General features: G+C 38.3%; 1 protein-coding gene across 3 annotated transcripts in view; it reads left to right on the forward strand.

Moving 5' to 3' along the window:
- TNKS2 (tankyrase 2) overlaps positions 1-18,866 on the forward strand; it is a 29,740-nt gene extending 10,874 nt beyond the window's left edge. Inside the window, exons 9-28 of one of the 3 annotated variants that reach the window (XM_081863124.1) lie at positions 357-478; positions 1,259-1,350; positions 2,063-2,141; positions 2,500-2,671; positions 2,847-2,936; positions 3,531-3,610; positions 3,920-4,065; positions 5,105-5,270; positions 6,059-6,278; positions 7,088-7,197; positions 8,647-8,835; positions 9,683-9,932; positions 10,948-11,030; positions 11,222-11,342; positions 11,856-11,953; positions 12,292-12,366; positions 13,201-13,306; positions 15,070-15,256; positions 16,492-16,648; positions 17,012-18,866. In XM_081863124.1, coding sequence (XP_081719250.1) covers positions 357-478; positions 1,259-1,350; positions 2,063-2,141; positions 2,500-2,671; positions 2,847-2,936; positions 3,531-3,610; positions 3,920-4,065; positions 5,105-5,270; positions 6,059-6,278; positions 7,088-7,197; positions 8,647-8,835; positions 9,683-9,932; positions 10,948-11,030; positions 11,222-11,342; positions 11,856-11,953; positions 12,292-12,366; positions 13,201-13,306; positions 15,070-15,256; positions 16,492-16,648; positions 17,012-17,074 — 2,606 coding nt within the window. In that variant the 3' untranslated portion in view covers positions 17,075-18,866. The remainder of the gene's footprint in view (positions 1-356; positions 479-1,258; positions 1,351-2,062; positions 2,142-2,499; positions 2,672-2,846; positions 2,937-3,530; positions 3,611-3,919; positions 4,066-5,104; positions 5,271-6,058; positions 6,279-7,087; positions 7,198-8,646; positions 8,836-9,682; positions 9,933-10,947; positions 11,031-11,221; positions 11,343-11,855; positions 11,954-12,291; positions 12,367-13,200; positions 13,307-15,069; positions 15,257-16,491; positions 16,649-17,011) is intronic. The other 2 variants (XM_081863123.1, XM_081863122.1) reach the window with 2 other exon arrangements.
- The last annotated feature ends 933 nt before the right edge of the window (positions 18,867-19,799 follow it).

Here is a 19,799-nt window from a genome sequence, read left to right on the forward strand (position 1 = left end):
ATCTCTCTCTCTCTCTCTCTCTCTCTCTCTCTCTCTCTCTCTCTCACACACACACACACACACACACACACTCCATATATATATATACACTAGAATATATATATATGTTTCTAGTATCAAGACATTTAAAGGCATCTTTCCCCCCCTCAAGACTAGGCATGACGACTATTCTGTCAGAAGACAAATTTCTTATCTTTGAAATTAGAGGAACCATTCTTAATGATTTCTGCAAATGTGTCTTAATGCAGAACAGTGTGTGTATTTGTTTGAAAGTAATTCTATCCTAGCAGCAATAAGATGTACCTGTGATAATGGCTTGAGACCTATACATCATGAAATCTTGTTTTCTCTTCTAGATGAATTCAAAGGTCACTCACTGCTACATGCTGCAAGGGAATCTGATGCAGCTCGTGTAAAAAAGCACCTTTCTCTTGAGACTGTAAATTTCAAACATCCCCAGACTCATGAAACTGCCTTGGTAATTTGTTGAATATATATTTATGTTGTGTGGTAGCTAAACTAGGCAAGTTGATATGCAGCTATTTTCCTTTTAACCAGCTTCGGTGGCCATACTGTTTAACATGCATTGTTGTTTTTTAGGCATAGTTTATCCAAACCATTTGTTGATAGTTCCTTGAACTTCATTCATCTCTAAAATACTGATTAAGGAGAAGGGAACAACTAAGACGCCTGAGTAAAGGTGTAGGGCCTGTGTGGCTTCTGCAACTGGTTCTCAGCTACCCTTCCTTGTCCCCTGCCCCCTGCATGCAGCAGTTAGCCTTGAAACCAGCCTCCCATTGGAGCCCATGGAAGGCATTTTCAAGTCTTAATTGCCACATGGGGTGGGTAGGGTACAGTTTGGGAGAGCATGTTAACCTCCAGCACTATGACCCCTCCAAATGACAGTTATGCTTTTTTTCCAAACTTAATGGGAAACATTTTCCAGGTAGTTCTGAAAACTGTCACTAGTGCAGCAGTTCAACATGGAAAGAGGATCCCAGTTGACTTTAATGCAAGGCTGTTTTTAGCCTAATTGCTGGTTGGGGGTGTGACCTTTCTGTTGTGGAGATGGTAGTGGTGGAGGCTTAACCCTTCCCAGAGGTAATCTCCATGAAAATCATTTCTCCCAAGCACTTAGGCCTGAAAAAAATACTCCCATATTTCCATGTGGTTTGGTTTGAAAGTCACATATTTTCATATGGTTTGGTTTCACCATAAGCTGATAAGCAAATGATATAATGATTTCACTTTTTAATAGCACTGTGCTGCTGCATCTCCATATCCTAAAAGAAAACAAATCTGTGAGCTGCTTTTAAGAAAAGGAGCCAACATCAATGAAAAGACAAAAGAGTGAGTTTTCATTTCACTTTTTTATTCCACCCTGCTTCCAAGCAGCTCAGGACAGTCCTTCCATTAGTGGTTTGGAAATTGTCCAGTTTGTGATAAACATCATGATTGTAGATGCATACAACAGAACAAGTTAAGAAAGTGAATCTAAATGCTGCCAAAGTCCTTCTGGCCATGTGAGATGAGAACTAGGGAGACAGGTGAAGCCTCTGGTTCATTCCACCGTGCAGACTTAGTTGCCTTAGAATGTGCTCACTGCATAACAAGTCAACTTCAAACCATGGTTTATGAAGCTATCTTGTTGAAACCATAGTTAACGTCAGCCATAATTCCAGGTGCAGGCAACATGACAAACTGTAATTAACTTGAAACAGAAGCAAAAGCTTCTGAACTACTTGGTTGCATGGAAGGAGGAGAAGGCTGCAGCTTGTTCTGGTTTATGGACTTCATGGTAAACTTTAACAGGACATGCAGATGTAGCCATTGACTTGTCGAAGGCCACACAAATATTATTTTAATGTTGCTTTTATCAATGTATAGTACCTTGCTATATTTTTATGAGAAGTGCAGTTTATAAATACTTAAATAAATAATGCATAATTGGAGTTCTCCCCAGTTGCAAACTGATGCTCTAGCCATTGTATTTGAATACTAATTATCAATTATCAGTTTAAGAAAACTCAGTGGAAACTGTTATTACTTTTTTTAAATCAAGCTTCCTGACTCCTCTCCATGTGGCAGCAGAAAAAGGTCATAATGATGTTGTTGAAGTAGTCATGAAACATGAAGCAAAGGTATGAGCCACTTAATTGTACTCAGGCATATTTTCATATATAATAAAGTAGAGAATTGCAAACCTGCAAATTTTGTAACTTACTCCTAATAATAACCTTCAGGCGTGTACCTTTTTGTGATTTTCCCAACTGTTACATTCTTGGCATTATAAGATGAAGATTTTTGGGAATGTTTGAACTCTTGATAAACAGTCCATTTTTGCTGTAAAGATGCTTTGCAGGCAATAAAATTTGCAAACCAATATTCCACACTGTAGCTTTTTGGTTTTTGTAAGTAGAATTCCTTCAGATTGTTCTTGAAAAATGTATTCTGCACACTTTGTTAATGATATTTTTAACATTCTGTGATCATCTCTAGGTCAATGCTTTGGATAACCTTGGGCAGACATCTCTGCATAGAGCAGCACACTGTGGTCATCTGCAGACCTGCCGCCTGTTGTTGAGCTCTGGGTGTGATCCATCAATTGTGTCACTGCAGGGTTTCACAGCCTCTCAGATGGGAAATGAGAGTGTTCAGCAATTATTACAAGGTAATAATTTTAACACTTCTGCCTTGTCAATGTATTGGCTACTTAAGCAATCTTTAGAAATTTTTTTCTGTCGGAACTGAAAAATAATTGATGTGTATGATTTGCAGTACCAGCAAATGTTTGCTGCACTACAAGCTAAAACTAATTCTGAAACCTTCATCCCTTGCGCCCACAGATTCTTCTCCACCTGAGGAACATGCTGAAGGAACTTCAAAACAGAAAAAATGTCATGGGCAATTAATGGTGGCCTGTTTTCTTAGAATAGGTACAAATGGTTGGCCTTGCTTTTTCAGGCTAGGCTATTGCACAATGTTAAAGTGGGGGAGTGTTGTCACTCTTCTTCAAGTGACCCCCTTTTCCAATTCAGAGATGAAGAGCGTAATGACTGGTGGTTCCCTTCTTTCTTTCATCTTGCTAAAGTTATGTCTACAGTATAAGATTGTGTGTTGCAGTTGCAACTTTAGTTGGCTGTTTCATGAACCTTTGTCATTCAGCTGGTGGTAATTATCTGACAGTTTGTGTATGTTAATACTGCATACTGTAATTCATTATGAAAAATACTTATGTCTCAGTAAAAAATGTCAGATTCAGTTCCAACAGCGCATGTCTAATTTTGCATTAATAATAGTTCTGCAGTTACTTGTTGTACCTGAGTTTCTCTAACTGGTAATTGAAAGTTTTGTTGGTATGTTCAGTTAAATTGTAAATCAAGCCTTTTGTCTAGGATAGTTATATTTTTGTAGACTATGAGATCTCAAAATGGTATTCCTCTTAAGGGTTAGTATTAATGACTATTTATTATTGTCATCTGTGCTATTTGAACTTGGTTAAGTAATTTATACCCTCATTTATTTTATAGAAGGTGTCCCTTTAGGCAACTCAGAAGCAGATCGGCAGTTGTTGGAAGCTGCAAAGGCAGGTGATGTGGACACAGTAAAAGTAAGTTTAGAAACGGATTGTGGCTTTTCTTTCTCTCAAAAATATGACATATATAAGTGTTGCAGGCTAATTTGTGAAGATTATTCTCAGGTCTTCAGAGATGAGAAAACGTTGAAAATTTAGATAACTATTTTAACTAAATAGTTAGTTAGTTAGTTAGTTAACTAAATAACTAAAATTTAGATAACTATTGCTTTGAAATACAAAATTATATAAAAGTTCTGATTTCAAGACAGTTGCTTTTCTGGGGATGGAGTTGGCTGAATATTTGGCTGAAGTAACGTGTGTCTCAATTGTTGTGTTCCTTAGAAGTTATGTACGGTACAAAGCGTGAATTGCCGGGATATTGAAGGCCGCCAGTCCACTCCACTCCACTTTGCAGCAGGATACAACAGAGTATCAGTGGTTGAGTATCTTCTGCAGCATGGTGCTGATGTTCATGCAAAAGACAAGGGGTAAATATTCCATTAAATAGCTCGTAGCGAATATAGGGAGTGGAGCAGAGGGAGGAAGACAATTCTCCATTCTTCCTTGTGTTAGTGCCTGACACATGTATTGGATCAAGAATGCTTTGGGTGGAGGCTATGCTTCAGATATTATTTTCTAGAAAAAATAGGTATCCTAGGGTATCATGGCTTATCCCCCCCCCAATAATCTTTTCGTCATCTAAGTTTAGTTTCAGTATATAGATAAGGCATTATCCACCCCACAAGGCTAAATGTTCCCTCAAGCATATATTAAATATCTAGGAATTTTAGAATTCAAGTCCCCCTCTATACCTTCAGCGGCTTAACATTTGCAAAGCCTGGAACCCCAGGCTTCTAGCTGATGTCAACTTTACAAATTACAGAATTATGATGGCTGTATGATCTTTGTGTTGACCTTAAATATATACACTGCATTAATCTTCCCCAATCTGGTGCCTATGCTGATCAGAATTGTAGTTCAAAATATATAGAGGGTACTAGGTTGGGGAAGACTGCTTTGTAACTGGAGGCCATTTGAATTAAATGTATCTAGTTGACTAAAGTATTCAGTTTATCTCCATATGAACACATAATTCTTCATGTACTTCTTTTTTCTGAAATAATTTTTGTTTTTAATAACGGCTATACTTAAAACAAAATAAAAAAATTCCTTCCAGTAGCACCTTAAAGACCAACTGAGTTAGTTCTAGGTATGAGCTTTCGTGTGCATGCACACTTCTTCAGATACACAGGTGTATCTGAAGAAGTGTGCATGCACACGAAAGCTCATACCTAGAACTAACTCAGTTGGTCTTTAAGGTGCTACTGGAAGGAATTTTTTTATTTTGTTTTGACCATGGCAGACCAACACGGCTACCTATCTGTAACTGGCTATACTTAACTGTGTGTTTAGGTCAGTCATTAGAAAATTGAGGTATTTTTTAAGATACTGAAAATGTTAGCCAAAATTAAGGCACCCTGCCGAGTGATGCAAACACTGATGGATGTTTTTCCTTCATATTTTCAGAGGCCTTGTCCCTTTGCACAATGCTTGTTCTTATGGACACTATGAAGTGGCTGAACTGCTGGTTAAACATGGTGCAGTTGTCAATGTAGCTGATTTGTGGAAGTTCACTCCTTTACATGAAGCTGCTGCAAAAGGGAAATACGAGATTTGTAAGCTTCTGTTACAGGTGCGTCACATGAAAACTGAAGCATGTTTAAGTTTCATTAGTTTGCTTATTTCCATTTAGTGGTATTAAATTTGTGTTTAAAGAAATGTTTCAAACTATCCCATGTTCTATATTAGAGCAGCTACCACAAGATTCACCTTGTGTTTGTTGCATTTAGAAGCAGTCCACTGTGTTTGATTTCTGCGCCATATTGTTCCCATTCAATTCATTATTTGGGTTAAAATCTGAAGTTGTCTTTCATCCCCATGGATTATAATGGGGAATTAAGTGGATTAAGCCTGCTAAATGTTGGACAGACTTTCTACAGGAATCTTTAAAGGTGTTTGTGTGTTTATTTTATATACTGCACTTTCAAATAAAATGTTGCAAGACTGTTTACAACTTTAAAACACAATACTACAGATCCCACCACCTCACTCACCCTCTGCTTTTCCCTAATCAGCTTGGTTTCATTTCTCAGGAAAGGGAAGGTGGGAGAATGATTGTCCATTTAACCTTTTGTGGGGTGGGGGTAATGAGGATGTTTGGAGGGTCCATTAGCCTCCTGAAGATGCCTTGTTAATAGCAGGACCCAAGTCAGCAACATGGAACCACAACCCAAATCACCTTCATTTGCCTCATTAATTGGGGTACACATAGAGCTGGTGAGCATTCTTAGTATATTTGAATATTTATTAATAGAGAAAGAAATAATCAGCTGACAATGATACAAATCTTAAATATGTTTCTACTTGAGTTATGAAAGCTAATGAATGTGTTGTTGGGTTTTTTTCTTATTATCAACATAGCATGGGGCTGACCCCACAAAGAAAAACAGAGATGGGAACACACCATTAGACCTTGTTAAAGATGGTGACACAGATATTCAGGATCTCCTTAGAGGAGATGCAGCTTTGCTAGATGCTGCGAAAAAGGGCTGCTTGGCTCGGGTGAAGAAATTGTGCTCTCCTGATAATGTAAATTGCCGTGATACACAAGGCCGACACTCCACTCCGCTCCACTTGGCAGGTTGGTGTTACCATATTAATGCATTTGTTAAGGATCTGTCTTGGACTAGAACTTGAAAAGGGGTTATTTAAAGTAATTGGATTGTAGTCAGCAGTTGCAAAAGCCAAAGGCAGATCCTCAGGCTAATCTTGCTTTTTTACTTCCTTTCCCCTGCAGTCTTCTGTACCCTCAAAAATTGCTATTTAGACAGTTACAATGGATTACATCCAATCTTTCTCTTTTCTTTCTTTGCACTCCCCTTCACCCTGAAAAAAGAAATCTCTCCAAAGCATTGGAGGCCCAGTGGAAAAACATGGGCTGTATTGTTCTGTACCAAGGGAATTGAATTTGGGTTGAGAGATCTTACAAAAACCCCACCTGGTTTTAGGCAACCTTTCACACTCAGTGCAGTGCAGACTACACTGTTCAGGAGGGCTTCCCTGAACCTCTGGAGGGGGGCGGGAAAGGGGAAGAGAGATTGGATACAACCCAATGAAATTGTCTCAATAGTAGAAAATAGCAAGAGTGACGGGTGACTGTGCAAGTCTAGTATCTCGGCCTTGTGAGCTTGCTAACAGCACCTCATGGGAATGGACGCACACACACAAAGCTGAATATGGAAGGCTATGTATGTGAAGCTTGTGTTTTGCCTTTGAGTTGGGCTTCTCCATCTCAGAGTATACATATAACCATGTTTACTCTGCAATTAAAAAAAAATAGTTCAGAATTTTATGGTTCAGGTAAGCTGGAAAAGAAGTTTGTTGATACATTTATAGTAATATTTTTCAGGTGCCTTTTGATAATCCATAAAAAAATTATTCTCTTGCTAGCTGGTTACAACAATTTGGAGGTTGCAGAATATCTGTTACAGCATGGAGCTGATGTAAATGCACAAGATAAAGGGGGTCTAATTCCTCTACACAATGCAGCATCCTATGGGGTAAGTATATCATAAACTCTATGGGAAGAAGTGAATGATTGAACCAGAAGATCTAAAATTTATTTGAGCACAAATCAATGTTTGTTGGTGTTTGCTTAAATACAGGATTGTGTGTTCACTCTCCCAGTATTTTGCCTGGATACAGCCCAGGGTGTATGAGGGTTTTCTAAACTTCATAATATTTGTGGAAAACAGTTCTTTTTCATAACTCAGTATTGAGTAATACACACACACACACACACACACACGTGTCCCTCATGCTGTTTCAACTCATGTGTATTTGCATGTTTAATTTCAGTGAATTCCAACTCAAGCTGTTGATTTTTACACCTATCTATTGAGAACTTGTAATTAAAACTTCTGTTGTTACTGCTCTGATTGTGTGTGTCCCCCCATCTTACTCCAAAGAATATATGGGATAGAGGAATACTGCTAACAGACTAGAAGCAGTACTTCCAAAACCAGCTGCCACAGATGATTTTGGAGGGTGAGGGTCGACGTTTTTAGTTACTAGCACAACTCTAGTGAAGAAGGGAATCTAACCAGAATAGTTTACATTGTGAGAAACTAAAGTTTACAGGCAAGATAAAGCCATTTCTTACTTTTATTTCCTGATCTGCTCTCTAATCTTAGAACACTTTGAAGGAATAGTTTCCAAATTAGGCTGATGGTCAGAAGTAGAATATCTCAGAGGCGACGGTTTCATGAAAGCTATGTTGTGGCTCTGTGAACCAAGTTATATACTTTGCTAATGCCCTGAATAAAGAAAGTGTATCAATACATTTGATTTCTTGCAGAACACGTGTTCTTTGTACGAACATTGAGTGTATACACTGTCATGGGCTTCCTAGATATGGAGATTACCCAGCATGATGTTCCCTAGGAAAGGCACTATCCAGACGTTGCCCATTCTAGTGACCATTATAACAGGTAATCTCCATAGCTATGTTCTACTCACAGTATTGTAAAACAGACATGCTGTTAAGCATGCTGGTTGTTTACACACATGGGTAAAAGGTTACATGTAGATGGGGCTAGGGTTTAAGAGCATGGAGTATGAACTACAAGCTGTCTGCTCAAATCTCAACTTGGTATTGAGGTCATTTGATGGCCTTGGGCAAGACGCTGTCTCTCCAGCAGGCTGTTCCTCAATGCCCCACAGTCTCCCTGTATAGAGATGGTGACAAACAGTTGAATAAGAAAGGCATTTCTAGCAATATCATATCTCATATTAGAGCTTCCAAGACAGGGTGGCTATTTGAACAAACCACAAAACAGGGTGGGGTGAGCTGACCTGCGTGCAATAGCGGAGTACCGAGACTTGAACTGCCCTCTTTGTTTTGATGGAATGTATTTTGCAACGTTCACTTTTTAGGAAATCCAAAGGAAAATTGCAGCAAACTCCCCCCCCCCAAGGGTTGCACTACATAAATGTATTTTATTTTCCAGCATGTAGATGTAGCAGCTTTACTTATAAAGTATAATGCGTGTGTAAATGCTACGGACAAATGGGCTTTCACACCTTTGCATGAAGCAGCCCAGAAAGGAAGGACACAGCTTTGTGCCTTATTGTTGGCACATGGAGCTGATCCTACTCTGAAAAACCAGGAAGGACAAACGCCTTTAGACCTAGTCACCGTAAGTGATGGGATTTTTTGAGAAGTTTGCATTAAGCTTCAGTTCCTGGCTCCTGACGCAGACATGAAATTTGAGAGATTAAAAACGTGTTGTTATTATGGTGGGCTGGAAGCTAAAAAGCAGTTCCCTAAAGTTGGGACTGAAGATGGACTCAAGGAATTTAGTTTAGGTGTGGCTTTTGGAAGTACATTTTTCAGAGAGGAGATAAACTATGTTATTGAATTTGTGCTCATTTACAAACATATTGCTTGATGTTATTACCTAGTATTTTCTGGGCTACTTTATGTCTTCAAGTTAAACTATTGATAGCGACCTGCCATTCACAGTTTGTGACTAAAAATGTCTAGGTCCAAAACTCGCAACACAGAATTTCTTACTTAGTATAATGTTAAAGATAGCATCATTGTTCACTCTGTGGCACCCTAGGAGCTTGCAGTTTATATTTAGCCTAGGATCATAAGCATACTTTCCTGGAAGTAATCCTCTTGAACTTAAGGGGACTTCTGAGTAGGTATGTATAGGGCTGCATTGCCAATCTTTCTACAATGGTCTTTTTACCTTTTTAATGTGTGAGGTGGGGTACACTGCAAGTGAGTGATTTTTGTATAGGATTTGTCTCTAGGGTCATGCGTTTCATTGCATTGTAATTATACACAAGCAGACTCTGGATAAGAGTGATAATATATCTGGTGATACTAGTAAATAGCAGAATGTAAGAAAACTTGGCTTCTTAGGATAGCTCAAGTAAAAGGCCACTCACTGTAAACCTTACCTTGTATTCATATATGCTTGAATAAATTTGTGAATGTCTTAATGATATTCTAATTTTTTAAATTATTATTTTCAGGCAGATGATGTTAGTGCATTATTGACAGCTGCCATGCCACCTTCCGCCTTGCCATCTTGTTACAAGCCTCAGGTTATAAATGTATCTCAAAACACAGCATCTTCAGCAGATTCACTTTCTTCTGTTCCATCCAGCCCTTCTAATCTGTCTGCTGCCAGTAGCCTTGACAACTTGTCTGGTAGCTTTTCTGAACTTTCAGTTGTTAGTACAAGTAGTGCTGATGGGGCCACTGGTTTGGAGAAGAAGGAAGGTGAGTCCTTCCTTTACTGGTGAATTGGCTTACTCAGATGGGTGGATGATTTATGAAGAATTAGGACAGTCCACACATGCATCAAAGACTGCAACATATACCAATGGTGCTACAAGTGGTATTCCTATCCACACCAGTTTCATTATTGCAGACAGATAGAATCTGATGTAACTTTAGGCACAGTAGTGCTCTGCAGGTCATTCAGTGAAAGGCATGTATGTGTGATTTGGATTTTAGATAAATAGATATATCCAAAAATGATCTTTTCTGTTTCTAAGATAGTCACATGCCAATACATCTTTTTTCAGGGCAACTTGATTAGCCGTATGGTAGAAAGATTACTTGAATGTGAGGCTTATGTGTGTTAAATTTATGAATGGTTTCTCACACAATGCCCTCATCCTCCCAGTGCCATTCCTGTAGTTATTTCTGAAATAATTTTTTGTACTTCCACTTCGTTGGATTTATGTACAGGTTTGAGAAGATTTCCCTAAGAATAAATTGAGCTAAATATGTTTTATTTTGATTATATAGAACATAAGGTCAGCAAGTACTTTGATTTTATACTTAAAACATGCATTGTCTTCATTCACGGGTAAACCATAGTTAATGGTTTACTGGGATTGGGTCATTTTGCCCATTTTGCTACAGTCCCCAGCTTAATTGTGTTAAACAAAAATTTTAGTTTGGATGTGTTTCACTACACACAAACTATGATTTGTACCCAAAGTTTGTTCTTGACTTGCTGATCATAATTTTAATATTAACACTAAGCCGCAGATTGTGGGTTTGTTTCTCTTGTGGGAAGGAGCACAGCAGGCAAAATCAGCATGCTTACTGCAGGCTAGTGCCTATGGTTTACCATGAACTTGTAAAGTGTACCACAGCATGTCCCAAGTGTTATTGGACCTGTATCCAGAAGATTGTTTCTAATTTATACTCTCGTGAACCTGCAGAAAAGGTAAAATACACTTAGCCCTTTAATATGCAACTAATGTCCGCTTTTCTTATACAGTTTCAGGTGTTGATTTTAGCATAAATCAATTTGTGAGAAATCTTGGACTTGAACATCTAATTGACGTATTTGAGAGAGAGCAGGTGCGTAGCTTTATTGTTAGGGAAACAAGTTGCATGATGCAAATGTAAAATGAGAAATTTTAAATTGTGCGCGTGTGTGTGTGTGCATAATAGCTTCAGTTCTTAGCAACTTGAAGTTTTCCATTCTGAAGATCTGTGCTGTAATCAATGAATTTAATGTGAAACTGCATTTATGTTACTTTTCTTTGTAGATAACATTAGATGTACTGGTTGAAATGGGGCACAAAGAATTAAAGGAAATTGGTATTAACGCTTATGGGCACAGACACAAAATAATAAAGGGAGTTGAAAGACTAATCTCAGGACAACAAGGTATGTTGCAGATGAAATTTTCAGGGTTGTGTTGCAAGTTGTGGAGGAAAAGAGGAAGGGAACATATTGATGTGGAGGTGTGGGCTTAATACCGCTCAATGTCACCCTAAGTTTTTTTGGGGGGGGTTTAGAGCATGTTTGTGATATGCAAGCTCATTTTTCTATAGTATTGGAACCAGGAAACCTTGCAAGCAGAAATTATTATGTATTACATGAATTCTGTGGCTTGAATCCAATAGTTCCATTAGCGCAAGGACTTCTTGCTTGCACAACAGAATTTGCACAGACTCCCCAAAAACCTGTTCCAGACTGTTGGGGAAAAAACCCAGGACAGATTCAGGTGCAAATTGAGGGAAGAGAGAGGGGAAAGTTTAATTGTGCAACCAGAAGTCCTTGCACTAAGAACAGCTTTGTTAGATACAACTCTTAAGTTCTAAAATTATAACCTTATCTATTATATATTTTTAATTGAGCTGTATGTGTCTAAATATTACCTGTTGCATTTTCTCATAGGTCTTAATCCCTACCTAGCTTTGAATACTTCAGGTAGTGGAACAATCCTCATAGACCTATCCCCTGATGATAAAGAGTTTCAGTCAGTGGAAGAAGAGGTATATCTTTTGATTTATATTCCATATAAAAAATCTCACTGTTGTGTAATCAGATGTAATAAACTTCATTCATTTTTTCAGCCTTGGCTGATTCAGTGTTAAACACATGGTGCTCATCCTCATGTTATGTCTTTTAATTTTGTTATTAATCATTGTCCCCAACTGAGGAGACAGTATTACTTGAGATAAGATAGGCCAAGCAATTCTTGTGACTTTTCCAAATACCCTGAACTAACATAGTGCTGACATGTATTTGCTGTGGATGGGCAATTTTTTATTCAGCACAATGGAATCTAATAAAAGTTATTGTTAGAAAGTATTTGTTTATTCCACTTCAGATGCAGAGCACTGTTCGAGAGCACAGAGATGGTGGACATGCTGGCGGGGTTTTCAACAGATACAACATCCTAAAGGTAACTAATTGGTGTGTCTGTCACCAAGAAGTCATTGTTTGTGCTATCAGTTCTTGCCCTTGCCCTTGAATTAATTGTGCAGTCTGGAAAGTAGAAATATATACTGTGCCAAGGAAACAAAAACTGGATTTGTAATGAATTAGAAACAAATGTGCAACTTTCAGTTTATTGACAATGCTGTCAGTAGGCTGTTAAAGAAATAGAAACACTTCAGTAGGAAGAAAACTAAGATGAGTTGTGGCATTAATAAATGTTATTATGGCCTAAGATGTCATGGTCTAGAGGCAATGGGTGATTTCCAGTGAAATACTTACGTTAGCCCAAGGACTTCTGGGTGTGAATGAAACTTCTCTTCCCTCTCCACATACATCCCTAAATCTGTTCTTGGGGATTCCCCCCACCCCACCCTCCTTACACTAATGGAACTGCTTTTCTGGATACAGTTCTGTTTCATCAAATACATAAAGTGTAATCCTGAAATGCATGCTTGCATACACACACATACACATATGCAGACACACATGGGGGTTGTAAGGAAGTGTGGTTAGAGAAAAATTAAATACAAAAAGTACAGATAGTGGCAGTTCGGTTAGAATATGTGCAAGAGAAGAACAATGATGTACAACAATGTGATAGATGATAAAGCAAGCATCTTGACGTTATTAACTAGCATTTATAGTGAGAAAAGAACTAATTCTCTGTATTCAGGGCAAAATCAAGAAAGTTGAATTTCTTAGTTGTAATTCCTTTTCCTAAGCAGATTTGTGGAAATTGCTTATACTTCAGACAACTGAAGAAAACTAATTGTGAATTCTGGATTATCTGCCCTTTTAGATACAAAAAGTATGTAACAAAAAGCTCTGGGAAAGATACACTCACAGGAGGAAAGAAGTTTCTGAAGAGAATCATAATCATGCTAATGAAAGGATGTTGTTCCATGGTATTTCAAATTATTTTTTTCTCATGTCCAGTCATTACTATTGATAATGTTCTGCTTTTTTTTAATTCTGAAATTTGAAATGATCTGCAGTTTAGCATTAAAGTCTTTTAAAACACATAAATATTACTGACCAGTAGCTACCATGTAATTTCATATTGTTAATATTTTACAGTGGTGCCCCGCAAGACAAACGCCTCGCAAGACGGAAAACCCGCTAGACGAAAGGGTTTTCCGTTTTGGAGGCGCTTCGCAAAACGAATTTCCCTATGGGCTTGCTTCGCAAGACGAAAATGTCTTGCGAGTTCCTGCGGGGTTTCCCCCCCCTTTCCCCCCTTTTCCTAAGCCCTAAGCCGCTTATCAGCTGATCCGCTGATAAGCCGCTTATCAGCTGATCCGCTAAAAGCCGCTAAACTGCTAATAGCGCTAATCCGCTAAGCTGTCAATGGGCTTGCTACGCAAGACGAAAAAACCGCTATACGAAGAGCCTCACGGAACGGATTAATTTCGTCTTGCGAGGCACCACTATACTGGTATTTGTACAATACTGTTAGCATTAAGTGCCTGAAAAAGAGAAGAACCGATAAACCTCTTAAAATGGCATTGTGTGCTTAAATCTCTTCTCAAATCTGGGATTATATTATACAGAACAATTTGTATTGATTTTTTTCATTGAGATTTCCATTACAATTGAGCATTAAAAGCCTAAAAAGCTGAGTGAACATAAAAATATTGGTTTTTAATGCTCAGCTGTTTTCGCCTTTTCGTTCTGCTCTTTTTAGTTGTCTTTGTTTGCCAGTATTTAATAATTGTGTGTTCATTATATATACCCACACACCCCAAATATTCTCCCTCAGTATGATAACACAGAAAGCAATAAGGAGAAGCAGGTGGGGTATATAGTTTTCCAGCAAGTGTAATTGTGAAAGGCCTATTATTGTGAGCAAAGAGACTGGGCAAAAGCACTTTATCCCCAAAAGATGGTTGTCACAATGAGCATGCCAGTCATCAACTATGCCAGGCACCTGTCTATCCTGTTAATTTACAGTTGCAGCCTGATATACATCAGTGCATCCTAGATCTACTTTGTGAGTCTCAAGGGTCATTTCTCCTGACTGCAGCATCCCTACCTGAAACAGGATTTTTGGTTGCCAGTCATGCCTCCTTTAGTGTCAAAACATCCCCAGATAGCACAGTGGTGATGTGTTTGCAGGCCTAAAGCAAACCTCTCCTGTGATATTATGGCAACACTATTAATGGGATTTATGGACCAGGCTTGATGCCAAAATTTGTGCAAGCAACAGCAAGGCACTCCTGATTTTGTATCCCCCCCCTTTTTTTGCTTCCCCCTCCCCCTAATGTATTCAGTTGGACAGTGCTTCTGATTTTGTCGTAATAAAACTGTCACTGCAGTATTTCCCTGGATAGTGATGAGTATTATTTACAAGATGGTAGAATATTCAGTGCTAAGAATAAGGTACAGTGGTACCTCTGGTTGCGAATGGGATCCGTTCCGGAGGCCTGTTCGTAACATGAAAAGAACGCAACCTGCAGCGGCGCATCTGCGTGCATGCGGGTTGATATTCACTGCTTCTGTGCATGCGCTGATGTCATTTTGTGCTTCTGCACATGCGCGAGTGGCAAAAACCGGAACTAACCCCCGGGTTGCCGTGGGACGTAACCTGAAAGAACGTAACATGAAGCAAACGTAACATGAGGTATGACTGTAATAAAGACTAACACTTTTTATTATAATGTACTCACAGGCTCCCCTTTTGTGAATGCAATTATTCATAAAGGTTTTGACGAGAGGCATGCATACATAGGCGGAATGTTTGGAGCAGGAATTTATTTTGCTGAAAATTCCTCCAAAAGCAACCAGTATGTGTATGGTATTGGTGGTGGCACTGGTTGCCCAATTCACAAAGACAGATCTTGTTACATCTGCCATAGGTAAGTTGTAGTAAAAGTTGTTTCACCTGGTTTTTAATCTTTGTGATTACGTTGTTGTAGCCCACTCTGGAACCTTGCTCTGAACGGTGAGCAATAAAATAAACAACCTAACAGAACTATATGTATTGTACTAAAATTTGTAGAAGACTCATAATTGCTTATTTAGAGAATGTATATGTTACTTTTCTGACACATCTCTCAGGAGTGAGGATACAGAGTTACAGTGGGTCTGAGAAGGGAGGGTTAGTCCTGTTGTTTGAGTTGCTTCTGCCTGTGCAGACTCTGAATCCAATCCATCATTTACATCTATAAAATCAAGGTAGAAGGTTTCTGTCTTGTTTGTACCTAGTGTCTCTATCAGCACAGCTATCAACCCAAAAAATGGGTGCATATTATGTTACTTGCAACCAAGTAAAGTTTGCCAGATGAGGAAAAAGTAGTATTGACTATTAAAATCTTGTATGTCTGCTTCTGCATAAGAACATTAATTTCTCTACATTGGATAGGTGATCTTTTAATTATCCAATTTTGGTCAGAATCTGTAAAAGTTAAAATTAGTTTAAGTTCACTGGAAAAAAATAGACTTAAAATATGCCTGGTTCAGTGTTGGATTGTCATGGAGAAAGTGGCCTGCTACCTATGTGGGGTAAGGGTAAAGATACCGACTTTTCTCACACCTGTCCAAATTGTAGCTGGAATATCATGTCTGAATTTTTAGCCACCCATTTATGGTTTTATGGATTGTAGTGAGCCCTTAAATTGTGAGCTTTATATTAGCAAGCATTCCCTTTTTAAGTTTTATCTGTGTTGGAGTCAGATCATTAGCAGTTTGTTGCCTTTTCATTCATGAGACTCTTAATCTCAGGTTCGTGGGTGCAAGACACACGTTGGGCAAAAATATTCCTTCATCACAGGAGGCTGGACTAGGTGACCCTTATGGTCCCTTCCAACTCTACAATTCTATGAAAAGCTAATGCAATATGCTTTAAGGCGCTACATAGTGTTCTTTAATCGTGTGCTTTAACACATTTTTGTTATGTGATCAGAATTTCTGAGAGAACAGTGTGGAGAACAAAAATAGGTGTCTTGGTGTTCTTGGTTCAAACTCAATATTAAGAGGATATGGATAATACTCAAGTAAAAGTAATGCTTATTTGCATATTAAGAAATGGTATTGCTTGTTTATTTTTGCCTTTGCACATTTATAAGTAAAGGGTTTGTTTTCTTTAATATAGGCAATTGCTGTTTTGTCGTGTTACATTGGGCAAGTCTTTTCTACAGTTCAGTGCAATGAAAATGGCTCATTCTCCTCCAGGACACCATTCAGTTACTGGGCGGCCTAGTGTAAATGGACTAGCTTTAGCAGAATATGTCATCTACAGAGGAGAGCAGGTAGTGTATTTTTAGTTTCACTTTCTAAACACGGTTTTCCTTAAATTTGAAGGTTGGTATTCATAGGCATCTTGGATTTTTATATCTCGCCTTCCAGTTTGTTTAATAAGAGAAATAGCTTTTTGCAACAAAAACCTGCACATGTCTACTCTGCAGTGGGTTCCATTGATTTCTGTGGGATTAACTCCCAAGTAAGCACATAGATTGCAGCCTGAAGCCGTGAGAGTTCTTCACTTGCTCAGAAGTGCATGGTACTTTTAGCTATTTTGTCCTTACTATAAGCACTTATTTTTCATCACATGCATTATTCCCATAACATGTTTACAGATGACAGAGAATAATAAACATAATTTCATATTTCAGGCCTATCCAGAATATTTGATTACGTACCAGATTATGAAACCTGAAACTGCCACAGAAGCTTGAAACCCCAGATGTTTTGCAGAGATCAAAATGAAGAGTACACTGAATTGCTGAAAAAATGTATCCTACCCCCCACAGCATTGTGGTAGAAAATGTGAATAAAATCTAACATTTTGACTTAGTAAAGCTTTAATAAATATATAGTAAGTTTTCTAAAATTTCAGAAACTTCTTTTTTTCAGCACTTTAACAGATCTCATTCCAGGTGATACTGGGTTTGTCTGTACTAAATTATAAAACATTAACTTGAACTTTGTTTTCTATATGCTGTTACAGTGAAATCTTAACAAATTGTATTGCTATATAGGAACTCATTTTACTAATACTGTGTTCTTTAAAACACTACATTTACACTGAGTAAAATTGTATTTGTAAAACCTGTAAATAAGAGCTTTTCTACTAGCCTGGTATTTATTTACATTGGTTTTGTAATATAAAGTGTTTCACAGCCACAACATATGCAAATATTCCCCCACCCAAATGTTGCATTACTCATCTGCATTTCACTATCCATGAGATTTGGGAACCCCATATAATTTGCCAATCAAATAGAAACATACACATGATTTTAGCTAAGTAAGCAGAGTTTAGTGGAGGAAATGCCCCAGCAGTCATTAAGTCATATGCATTCCTGAGAAACAGAACATTCCAGTTCCTCAACAGATCCTCCACAGGGTGTCTATTGGAGGAGGTAAATAAACTTTATACACATGGTGCAGTTAAACCTTTGGGCACCCATTTCATACAAAGGCAATATATTTTGTAATGAGCCAATCTATATCTATACCTCTAGCAGTACAAAGCTAAGCGTAGAGATGCAATGAGATCCAATTTCTTTTTGCATGTAGGACTCGGTGAGTGAAGTCTGCTGTCTACAGTTTAGCTAACCAACTTCCTGTAAGACATGTTCTGCTCATTGTAGAAGGTAGCTGGGTTTCCCCATGAAAGTCACTGGATGCAAAAAGGCAGAAAAGGAAGTACTCACATCTCCTCAAGGCACTGTCAACTTTTTTCACACCCTCTCCTAACATCTGTTTTCCTTATTTCAGTTCCATCTAGGATTACCCATTTGTTTCAGAGTCTCTTACGTAAATGTAAATAATCCCACGTTTCATTTGTCCACTTCTTTAATTAAGCATTTCAATGGGAGTTCTACAACATTGTGACCCATAATGTAATTTAATTGTGGATCATTATCACATTAGGGTTTAAGAGAGATTGCCAAGACTGCTTGGGCTGTCTGATTCATATGGGGACTTGAGACTTGAGTCCTAAACAATTGCATTGCACATGAAGTCAGTGCATGGATAGTTATAAAATCATGTGGGAAATATAGTAAATATCACTTTTATGTGATTGCTCTTGCAAGCAATACAAAAATATAAAGGGGTCTTGATTTGTATGGTACTATATCACTGCATGTTTTCCACTCACTAGCTTAATTAAATGCTGGATCGAGTGTTCATGCAAAATCTGCTAACTATCATTTAAGCACTGAGATAATTCATTTCATTGCTGAAAATACTTCATTCTTTGTGAATGATTATTTAATGTGATGTAAATTATTGTGGTATGGGTAGCATTTTAAATGGTACCACAAGATTGGTTAGAATGGTTTTTTGTTTTTAATTTTGCATGACATACCTTGCTTTTTCTGAAGTAATGGTTTTGCTTGTGTTGACTTGAGGTGAAATTCCAGCCTCCTGTGCAATTAGTGCTTTACTCATCTTGAAGTGTCTTACCTGTATTGTACGACATTCCATTCCATTCAGCCCCAAATAAACTTCATTCACAAACTTTTTGGTATGGTTGCATCATTACAATTAAGTGTGGCAAAAAGGGCAGCGACCCACCAACAGCAGACATTCCCCCCCCCCGCCCAACCTCCCTTAAACTTTGGAGTTAAGTTCACTCGCAAATTATAATTATTCACTGCCTGTTATCTTGCTTGAAGGCTGCATTGCTGTGGCCTGCCCCTACTCCCCATATTTCTGCAGAGGAAGAGGGGAAACCAAATTAATTCTGACAGGACTGTCGGGAGCAAGTGAAGTAGTTGTTTTGGAAGTCCTTGTTCTTCAAGTAGCAGGGTTCCCTGTACAGAATGAGATTTAAAGTGACCCCCACCCCCCCCACCCCAAAGTTGGCTATACAAAGGAATAATCCTGTTTCCCCAATCTTTGAGTTGCTCTTTGGACCACAAAGGCAGCTATGTAGGATAGGCACAGTCACACAAAAGGACATTTCTATTGAGAAGTTACTCACTTTTGCCAAACGACACTAAATCTTGTGATTATTGTAATTAACCCCCTTCATGCTTCCATATCCTTGATGGTGTGAGTGAGCTTGCTTTGCTCTCCATGCTCACCTATGTAAAGTAGCCTCAGACACATACTCCTGAATGGGAAGTTTTACATTAGTTCAGCTATAACATAATCCCAATGTTCTAATAAGTGGTTAGCATAGTGCTTGCACAGTAGCTGCTTTTGTAGCATTCCTGGAAATACTTGGTTCTGGAGAATTTCACTTCCTCAGAAAGCTGACATGCACACAGGAGAAATGTAATTGTTACAGAAATTTTTGCACTAGGGGGCACTAGATCCCAACATTCAAATGTGCCGGGGATTGACTCCTGATAAGAGTTGTCTTAGGTCTGTAGTCACTGGAGGAACTATAGAAAGCAGAATTACGTCCTTTTATTTTTACTGTGTTACTTTAATAGATAAAATAGG

Source organism: Podarcis erhardii, assembly GCF_964252035.2.
Source record: "Podarcis erhardii genome assembly, chromosome: 5".
Taxonomy (NCBI): Eukaryota; Metazoa; Chordata; class Lepidosauria; order Squamata; family Lacertidae; genus Podarcis; species Podarcis erhardii.